This window comes from Solanum pennellii, chromosome 7 (assembly GCF_001406875.1).
Source record: "Solanum pennellii chromosome 7, SPENNV200".
Taxonomy (NCBI): domain Eukaryota; kingdom Viridiplantae; phylum Streptophyta; class Magnoliopsida; order Solanales; family Solanaceae; genus Solanum; species Solanum pennellii.
Genome location: NC_028643.1, coordinates 57,344,536 through 57,355,815, shown reverse-complemented (window position 1 = coordinate 57,355,815; position 11,280 = coordinate 57,344,536). Strand labels below are relative to the sequence as shown.

General features: G+C 37.8%; 1 protein-coding gene across 1 annotated transcript; it reads right to left on the bottom strand.

Moving 5' to 3' along the window:
* Positions 1 to 8,128: 8,128 nt before the first annotated feature.
* On the bottom strand, positions 8,129 to 9,677 carry LOC114078014. Its single transcript, XM_027918510.1, has 4 exons — positions 9,396 to 9,677; positions 8,592 to 9,025; positions 8,420 to 8,492; positions 8,129 to 8,377 (listed from the first exon to the last, which is right to left on the bottom strand). Exons 1-4 carry the CDS (start codon positions 9,675 to 9,677, stop codon positions 8,129 to 8,131), a joined length of 1,038 nt encoding a protein of 345 aa, XP_027774311.1.
* Between the last annotated feature and the right edge of the window lie 1,603 nt (positions 9,678 to 11,280).

The window sequence follows — 11,280 nt, the reverse complement described above, 5'->3', positions numbered from 1 at the left end:
ATTTCAGTACCCAAATTTCAGAATTCTAAGTGTTTTGGAACGAGACCCCCTCGACGGTCCGTCGTGCCCATGACGGTCCGTCGTGGGATCCGTCGTCTCAGCCAGTTTTTCCAGAAATAAAATCTGCTGCTCAAAACGACTAAACAGGTCGTTACACTAATTTCAAAAAACTAAACATTTACATTTTTTCCGGTAATCCACGAAAGACAGTAACAAAAATATGGTAAGGCATCTCATGCATAACAAAAGTAAGAAAAAATATAAGAAAACAGATAATGCTTCAAATGGCAAGGGGAAATAAATACAAAAAAACTTAATATTATTTATTATTTATTGTTATCATTTTATTTATTAATTTATATGTATATTATATTACTACTGTTATTAGTGGAATTAGCAGTAACAACCCAAAATATAAGACAAATTAGCTTCTCAAAGGTGTCACAAGAGACCCAATTGCAGCTGCAACTCCAAACCAACTAGCTATTAAAAAAATAGCTCTAACAGAATTTTAGGCAAACGAACAAGAGGATAAATTAAAAGCAGTAACCACCTAAACAAATAAAAAAGGATAAAATGAACAAACGAGTGTTGCTAACTTTTTTGAAAGAGTAAAATTGTGTCACATGTGTCATTCGAACAAAGAGGTCAAAGCTCGAGCGTAAACTAGAAACTACAGATGTAAATGACGCGCAAATTATAAGCCAATTCCATCTTTTGACCTCAATCAACCCCCCCCCCCCCTTTTATGGCATTCTCTCATATTAACATATATTAAACATACAGTTAAGAAAGTGGACAGTAAGTAGAGCCTTAGACAATTCTACCTGAAATTAAGAGTTTAACAGATCATATAATGAGATATTGTCCACCAAAGAGATAATATCCTGAACGATCTTATGAGTCGGATTTTAGTAAAAGCAAGATTTTTTTAAAAAAAGAACAGAGAAGCAAACGAACCCACATATAAAGTGACTAGATAGAGGTAAGTAAATTTATACTTTATGATCAGTCGAAGGACTAATAACAACTTTGAGAAAAAAAGAACTTCATTACAATTAGTTCTCCAAAAAACTAATGCGAACCAAACAGCGACAAACCAATATGACCACAAAATCGATACTCACAAATCTATCATGGACTAAGACTAAGAAACAAAACACAAAACAAGCCTGGAAGTAGGCAGTAGCTAATATTTATGTTGAAACCAATTTTAACTTCATCCAATAGGTCAGGCGCAAGGCGAGAAAGAAACAATTTAAGGAAAAAGAATAAGAGAAAGAATAGATGCATAAACGAAAAGGAACGAAGCCTCACGCTTGAAAGCGACTCGACTATTTTTAAAACATTTATTCTGAGCATGATTTCAGCCAAAAGAAAGGAATTTGAATCAATCTACTACACTAGAACTGAACCCAACTAAATGAACATGATCCCAGATAAATATACTAAAATGTAAATAAAGACACTAAAAACCCGTCGCTCCAACTAGGATAAAATCGCCAATAAACTAGACATGAATTCAAAGCCAAAAACTCATTAAACAGTGGCAGAAGGCAGAAAATATAAATGGCTTCAGAACTTCAAACTTGAATAGGGAAAAGAATTTTTTCGAAAATCTAACAAAAGGGAGAGAAACATTTCGCTCTAAGAATAAATAAAAATGGCGCCACAAGGCGGCGGTCTACTGCTGCATCAGTGACTTTTAACTTTAAACATACTTAAAAACCCAATAACAAATAGAGTCCCAAGCTGAATGATAGAAGAAAGATACTAAAAATTGAGCAAAGCATGCCGATGGAAACTCGGTAAAGGGTTCAGATATAACGGCAGCGGGGAGACAAACAACTTAACCATATAGCCTCAAAAATTAACAGAAGAGCACTCAACCTTAACCACTTGAAATCACCGTCTATGTTAAACTCAAACTTACGTGAAATCTTTAGTCATTGGCTCTGAAGACATAGAAGTTAAAGAATCAACTCAAATATTTGGAACTAACATCACGAGCAAACGAAAAGTCTTTCAAGCACTCATACACAATACATCAAAATACCAAAGATTACAATGACAAACAGCTGTGACACAGGCCTCCAAAACACTCGAAGGCAACATCAGAAATATAGTATATGCAAAATATTATGAAGAAGGAGGCGTTACCTTCTTTGGCGCAGTGAGTGGGACAACAACGAGCTAGACAGCGACCGACTTCCACCACCCTAACAGGAACTCGCACGCAAAAAAAGGAAGCACGATACTTTGTCGACAACTAAGTTTTGCCAGATCTTCTCCAGAAATTTCCTCACTGTATCTCTTAATCGATCTTCTCCAGAAATTTCCTCAAACTCTCTATGATAAAAACTTCCGATTAAAAATCTTTCTTCCCTTCTCCCTTTTTTTTCAAAAATTTCTCCTCCCTTCTTACAGTGAATGAAAAAGAATATATAGATGGGAAATTAGGGTTGAGATTTTTGGGGGAAAAGGGCAAACTCGGAATCCCCAAAATATAAATATCAATTCAAATTTTCAAGGGCCAAAGAACAACTATCTTTTGACGAGAATTCCACCCAAAAATCCCTCAAAATTGTGAGGATGCAGGGAACGGACCGCCTGGATTCAACCCAATCGTCCTTGTGATCGACGTGGCCTTCATCCACGCAAGTCAAGGATGAGGTTGAAGGTTTGGAACAGCGCTGTTGTACGGGTAAAGCTAATGGAAGATAAAAATGCAAAAACAGTTGCTCGCTTTACCGTGTAACTTGCGTGTATCGCCGTGAACTCGCTCTTCACGCTATACCCATTGCTTTTGTCACGTAGCGAGATCGTCTAATAACGCTGTGTATTTGCCGTTCACGCGCTGGAAGAAGAGAAGACGATGCGGGTCAGGTTTTGGGTTGCTGAGGTTGAAGGTGGGCATCGTTTCTGGGAGTGTTTACGTTACTCTGGATTTTTCTTTGTGAAGAGGAAATTGGGCCGGGATTGGATGCGAAAAGGGCTGGATTGGGATTTTGGGGTTGAAAATATGGTCTTTAAAAGCATGAATATGGGCTGGTTTAAATTGGGGAAAAAAGGGAAGGGAATTGGGGGTGGGCTAAACATTTTCAAATAGTTGGGAAATTGAATTGGGCTAATGGAAAAGAGAAGGAGGCCCAAAAATGTCTGAGAACTAGAAGACTAATCAATTAAAAATTATTTGGCAAATTCGTCCGAAATAAATAAATGAGATAAATTAATTATAAATAAATTTGACAAGCTCCTTAATCATAACGAAAATAAAATAATCAATTTAATTATTAATAATTAATCCAAATGCGTAAATTATTAAATGGCTAGATTAAATAGTTAAGTTGTTTAAAACAAAATAAAATCTATTGGAACGATTTTCAGATATATATAAAATAACTACTTCTATAAATCATATATATTATCTAAAGACTATAGAAAAATGATATAAGGACATTTTAAATTTTATAAAATCAAATTATTTCCAATCGCTTAGAATTAGGAAGCTCGTTAATCAATTTCTATCGGGGAGGGTCAAAAATGAGTGTCAACAACTGTCCCTCATTTTACTTGGATTGATGCAAGAAATGCGAGGAAAATGAAATTGACTAATCCAATTTTGGTCGACCACATCTTCATCCTCTAGAAAGGGCTTTTGGTATGGTCTTTAGGAATTATGGCCCAATCCCGGAAATGGGTCTCCTATATATCTCAGGCTATATGAGAATTCAGGCCACTTATAGTTCGATACGCTTGATTTAACTCACAATTTTGAAAGAAATCGGAAGACATCTCCATACCGATTTATGAAGGAATCGAGATGCTCGAGAATAAGATTTAAGAGCAAATGTTGGAATACAACCGAGTTTTCAATATTAAGCCTACCGACATATTCTTGAACTGAGGAATTAGGCTGTTTGTAGTTCAACTCGATCGGTTGAAAATAAAATCTATTATGCTAGATAAAGTTTGGTTCTAGAAGAGTGACAAATAAAGTCGAGTATGAAAAAGAGGATTGCAACCTCTTAGCCATGAAGATGGAGCTCTTCACATCTATGGGTAAGAACTTACACGAACATAATTTCAAAAACTGTTGGTATATTACCATTCGGATTGGAAACTTGCTTCCGGCTGATACCAGAATTTCCGGATGCTAGACCGAAACCAAGAAATCTAAAGAAAACTCAGATGCTTTCTGATAGGGGTGTGTTTTGATTGTGGTGGAAGTCTCATCCTCTGCTCATGTCCTAAAAGTTTGACACTCCTCTTTGGACTATGACCCAGTTCGCTGCTAAGAAAAAGTTTTTCGTTGCGTTGCATCGTTTTTTATGTCGTTCGCACCCGTGGATCATTTTTGGAGAATTCATCTTTTCGGATGCTCTCTACAAAGACTGAGATAAAACTCGTTAGCATAAGAATGCAATTCAAATAGGAGATAGTGTCTTTTACCATGTTGACACTTAATTGCTCTCCTTTTGCAATTGACGTCAACTCGATCGGTTTGACGTAAAGCAAATAAAGCTTATGTCTTATGTTTGCAATATAATCTTCGATGTACTCTTCATTTGATGTCAAAATAAATAAAAGTTGATGCAGTGTTGATATTTCTCCTGGTGTCGTCTTCGATGATTCTCTTGGCATTAAGTCTTGCCAAATGAAAGATGCAGCTGATATTGAGGTATAAATATTTTTCTTGAGATGCACGGTTTTTTTTCTCTGGTACTGCGTGATTTCTCTTTCGCAATGCATGACTTTTCCGCGATGCATGAATTTTCTCTTGCAATGCATGATTTCTTCTCCGCAATGCATGATTTGTTTTGATGCATGAATATTTTCTCGCGATGCATGACTTTCTGCGATGCATGAATATTAACTCGCAATGTATGATTTCCCGCGATGCATGAATTTCTTCTCGCAATGCATGAATATTAACTCGCGATGCATGACTTTCCGCGATACATGAATTCTTGCGGGGCATGAATATCTTCTCGCGATGTGTGAATATCAACTCGCGATGCATGATCTTCCATGATGCATGAATATTAACTCGCGATGCATGATTTTCTGCGGGGCATGAATATTTTCCACCGATGCCTGATTTTCTGCGGGGCATGAACATCTTCCTGCGATGCTGATTTTTTGCGGGGCATGAATATATTCCCGCGATGTGTGAATATTAACTCGCGATGCATGATTTTCTGCGATGCATGAATATTAACTCGCGATGCATGATTTTCTGCGGGCATGAATATCTTCCTGCCATGTGTGAATATTAACTCACGATGCATGATCTTTTCTCTTGATGCCATCCTTGCTACAAAATGAAGATATTGCTTCAGTCGAGCGACATAGTTATCTTCTAGGTGCCTTCTGGATAACCATATCAATTGACAAATAGTGAAATGACCATCTAGGTTGTGTATCCTTTAAATCGACAATACAAATAAAATGACCCCTCCGGATAGTAATAATATCATATCTGATAATATGATCAGATGACGTCCTTTACGAAAAATTGTAAACTGTTTCCGTGAGATTTTCACTCGATTCATCTTTGAATGAAGTTATATCTTCATTATAGACTTCAAGTTGTTGGGAATTGAATGAAACAATAATGTTCACATTCCCAAGTCTCCGATATAAGTAATATAAAATATTTCCTGCATCCACCAAAAAATTGTTAATTTTGGGGGAACCCTTCTCCCCCATGACTTCTCCATATTCGTTGGTCGGAGGTATTTGCTAATTTTAGGGCAAAACTATAAACCTGTGTTCATGGAAAATTGTTAGTTTTAAAACGAACTGATATGTGTTGATTCTTCATTTGTCTGCTCCCCGTCCCGCTATCTCCGGTTGATTTTTCTAATTCTTCGACTCTTGAGAGATAATACAAAATGTTTTATGCTGAAACAAATGAAATAAAAAGGGAAAATTTTTAGAAAATTAATTTTTTGAAAAATTAGTATTTTGTGATAAGTTTATTGCTAGGTGTCATGTCACGTCAGGCTTAGCGAACTTTTTTGAGTGTGATGCTTAAAGGTCTATCTGATTTTTTGCTGGGGAGTATTCAAAATCACAATAGACTGCCGATAAACCCATGTTGAAATTTTGAAGACATCTTCAAAATTTTTGTCCCAGTTAACTATCTTTGTTTACCTTTTATACCGGTGAGTAAATCACGAAATTTTTGAGATTCTATCAAAAATTCTGTCCCAGTTGCAAATTTCTCGGTAGCTTCGATATTGACTCTTTGAGGAAAATCTTCTTCTTGAGAATTTTTGAGTCCCTCTCAAATATTCTGTCCCAGTTTCTATCGTAAAGAGAAACAGAAATCTTACTGGAGATATGACAGAACCCTTTTGGCGCATACGTATCCCGTTGAGGCAGGAATCAGGTCAAACGTAGTTCCCCCTTCAAGGTTTAACAACAATAGAAAATTTACAAAGAAAACTATCGAGGCCGACATAGGCTGCCTACGTATCTTATTCTTGAGAATTTAGGTCGAACGTAGTTCAGATACAAAGAAATATTGAAAGGAATAAATGGGGTGAACAAGTCCGACATAGGCTGCCTACATATATCATTCTGGAGAATTTAGGTCGAACATAGTTCAGATACAAAGAAATATTGAAAGTAATAAATGGGGTGACCAAGGCCAACATAGGCCGCCTACGTATATCATTCTAGAGAATTCAAGTCAGAGGTAGTTCATTAAAAGATGGATAAAGATTTAAACAAAAAAAATATAATCAAAATAGAACTCATACAAGGAAATGAAAGAAATACAAACTAAGCTTCACACGTAGTATCTCTTGACAGCATCTGAGTTGATCGATTTCGGCCATGGCAGTGCCATCCATCTCCGATAGGACCAAAGCACCTGCATATAATATTTTGCGAACTACGTAAGGCCCTTGCAAATTCGGTGCAAATTTTCCTTTATACTCATCTTGGTGAGAAAAAATGCGCTTAAGGACTAACTGACCGATTTCAAAAATTATGGCTCTGACTCTTTTGTGAAAAGCACGAATCATTCTTTGTCATTATAGTTGACCATGACAAACGACAACCATTCTCTTCTCATAAATCAAGGTCAACTGATCAATTCTCTTTCTTACCCATTCAACATTACTCAACTCAGCTTCTTGGATGATTCTCAAGGACGGTATCTCGACTTCAGCAGGTATGACTGCTTATGTTCCATATACTAGCAAATATAGAGTAGCCCCAATCGATATTTTGATGGTCGTTCGGTATCCCAACAAAGCATATGGCAACATTTCATGCCAACCTCGATGATTGTCAATCATTTTGCTTAGGATCTTCTTGATGTTCTTATTGGCGGCCTCTAAAGCTCCATTCATTTGAGGACGATAAGCGGTTGAGTTTTGATGAGTAATCTTGAACTTCTCACGTATATCTCTCATCAAGGGACTGTTGAGATTTGCGCCATTAGTAATGATGGACTCTAGCACTCCAAATCTTTATATCAGATTGTTGTGAACAAAATCAACTACAACTTTCTTGTTTATCAATTTGTAAGAACCTGCTTCCACCCACTTGGTGAAATAGTCAATGGCAACAAAAATAAGTATGTGTCCATTAGAAGCGGCTGGCGCTATTGGACCAATAACATCCATGACCCAAGCTAAAAATGGCCAAGGTGAACTCATATCATTGAGTTCGTGAGGCGGCACTGGATCAAATCACCGTGCACTTGACATTTATGACATTTCTTCACAAACTTGCAAGAATTATGCTCCACAGTCATCCAAAAATAACTGGCTCGAAGGATCTTCCTTGCCAAAGTGATTCCATTCATGTGCGTACCACAAACTCCAGCATGTATCTGTTTAATAAGCTTCGCAACTTCAACAACATCGACACATCTGAGAAAACCTAAATCTGGAGTCCTCCTATAAAGGACTTTCCAACTCAAGAAGAAGTTGAGGGCCATACGGCGTATCAACTTTTTTGAGTTAGACGTGGCATCTTCAGGATAACTCCCGGTCTCTAAGTACTGCTTTATATCAAAAAATACCATGGCAAACCATCTGATTCTTCTTCAACAATTGAACAATGGACCGGATGTTCCAAAGGATAAATATAATCATTATCCGGATGCTTAAATCATTGAGGCAATGGTGGTAAGAGCATCAGCCAACTCATTCTGTGTTCTAGGAGTATGTCTGAACTCAATCTTACGAAATCTTCTGCACAACGTCTGTATATATTGCACGTATGGCGTGATATTCGGCTTCTTCACGGCCCATTCTGCTTGAACCTTTTGAATTAATAAATCTGAATCTCCAATAACCAACAGCTCGTGGACATTCATTACTATGGCCATTTTCAAACCAAAGGCACAAGCATCCTATTCAACAATGTTGTTCGTGCAATTAAATCGGACTTTTGCCGCCATAGGATAGTGCTGACCAGATTCTGACACTAAGACCGCTCTGATACCCTTTCCTTGGTGATTTGCCACTCTATCAAAGAATAATATCCATCCAGGATATGTTTCAGATATATCTTCACCCACAAATGATACTTCTTCATCGTGAAAATAAGTCTTGAGAGGTTCATACTCTTCATCAATGGGATTTTCTGCGAGATGATCAGCCAATGCCTGTGCTTTTATCGCCTTCTGAGTCACATACACAATATCAAATTCACTCAAAAGCATCTGCCATTTGGCCAACTTTTCGGTCGGCATCGCTTTATGGAAAATATACTTCAACAGATCTATTCTGCAGATGAGATATGTAGTATAAGAAGACAAATAATGCCTCAATTTCTGAGCAATCCAAGTCAAACCACAACATGTCCTCTCCAAAAGAGTGTAACGAGACTCATATGGCGTGAACTTCTTGCTAATATAATAGATGGCTCGCTCCTTCTTCCCTGTTTCGTCATGCTGCCCAAGCACGCATCCAAATGCGTTATCTGAGATGGAAAAATGCAGTAACAGTGGACTCCCATCTCGCAGAGGAACCAATACCGGTGGATTGTACAAATAGTTCTTGATAGCATCAAAAGCAGTCTGACACTCTTCAGTCCACTTTGTCAAAGCGTCTTTCTTCAACAGCTTGAAGATAGGCTCACACACGACAGTTGATTGAGCTATGAATCGACTGATGTAGTTCAATCTCCCTAAGTAACTCATCGTTACTTCTTCGTCTTCGGAGGAGGTAACTTTTGAATTGCCTTAATTTTGGAAGGATCGAGCTCAATACCCCTTATGCTGACTATAAATCCCAACAGCTTGCCGGCTGGCACCCCAAAAGCGCATTTATCTTCATATTCATTCATGTTGTTCGTGCAATTAAATCGGAGTTTTTCCGCCATAGGATAGTGCGGACCGGATTCTGACACTAAGATCGCTCTGATACCTTTTCCTTGGTGATTAGCCGCTCCATCAAAGAATAATCTCTAGCCAGGATACGTTTCAAAAATATCTTCACCCATAAATGATACTTCTTCATCGTGAAAATAAGTCTTGAGCGGTTCATACTCTTGATCAACGGGATTTTCTGTGAGTGATCAGCCAAGGCCAGTGCTTTTATCGCCTTCTGAGTCACATACACAATATCAAATTCACTCAAAAGCATCTGCCATTTGGCCAACTTTCCGGTCGGCATTGTTTTCTGGAAAATGTACTTCAACGGATCCATTCTGGATATTATATATGTAGTATAAGAAGACAAATAATGCCTCAATTTCTGAGCAATCCAAGTCAAAGCACAACACGTCCTCTCCAAAAGAGTGTAACGGGACTCATATGGCGTGAACTTCTTGCTAATATAATAGATGACTCACTCCTTCTTCCCTGTTTCGTCATGCTGCCCAAGCACGTTATCTGAGATGGACAAATATATCAATGATGGACTCCCTTCTCGCGGAGGAACCAATATCGGTGGATTGGACAAATAGTACTTGATAGCATTAAAAGCAGTCTGACACTCTTCAGTCCACTTTGTCAAAGCGTCTTTCTTCAACAGCTTGAAGATACGCTCACGCACGACAGTTGATTGAGCTATTAATCGACTGATGTAGTTCAACCTCCCTAAGAAACTCATCACTTCCTTCTTCGTCTTCGAAGGAGATAACTTTTGAATTGACTTAATCTTGGAAGGGTCGAGCTCAATACCCCTATGCTGACTATAAATCCCAACAACTAGCTGGCTGGAACCCCAAAAGCGCATTTAGAGGGATTCAATTTCAAGTTATAATGCTGCAGACGGTCGAAGAACTTCTTTAAATGAGTTAAGTGGTCCGAACTCTCGCGGGACTTTATTATAAAGTCATTTACATACAACTCTATCTCATTATGAATCATGTCATGAAATATGGTCGTCATAACCCTCATATATGTAGCGCATTTTTGAGACCAAATGACATCACCCCGTAATGATATACACCTCAAAGAGTAATGACATCACCCCGTAACTGTGTTAAGCACGAAATGCAGTCATTTGTTGATCATTAACACAGTTATCGATCAGAATGTGAATTTTTGGCAACGGAAAATTATCCTTTGGACTGGCTTTGTTGAGATCTCTGTAATTGACATAAATTCTGATCTTCCCATCCTTCTTGGCGACCGGAACAACATTGGCCAACTATGTTGGGTATTGTCACCTCCACTAGTCGAGACTCTATCTTTTTGGTGATCTCTTCTTTGATCTTTAAACTCAACTCAGGCTTGAATTTATGAGCCTTCTGTTTCACTGGACTAAATCCTGTATTAATCGGCAACTTGTGAGACACCACATTGGTACTCAACCCTAGCATGTCGCTTACCTCCCAGACGAAAACGTCAATGTATTCAGTAAGCAAGTTAAATCATACCCTTTCTTTGGGATTCATTTAAGTGGAAGTTGATTTTGACCTCTTGTACACACTCTTGGTCTCCCAGATTCACAATTTAAGTTTCTTCCAAACTTGGCTTATGCTGATTTCAAACTGCCAAAATTCCTCAGCAGCATATTCCGGTACCTCATTTTCCTCTTAGTATTCTTCAGTCTCGTCATCACCTGCCTCATTTTGTTCGTTCAGCTCGTGACATGACATGACATTGGCAGGTTCAAAACTAATATTACTAAAACCATAAATAGATAAAGTTAGGAAAATAAATTATAGCAAATAATTAAATAGGTAAGTTTTTAATAAAAGTGGCTTCATTCAAAATGGGAAACAATGTAAACTTTGGCCATAGGAAAGTGCCATGTTTACTTTTCAAACATCATGGGAAATTTTGAAAATTCAAACAATTTT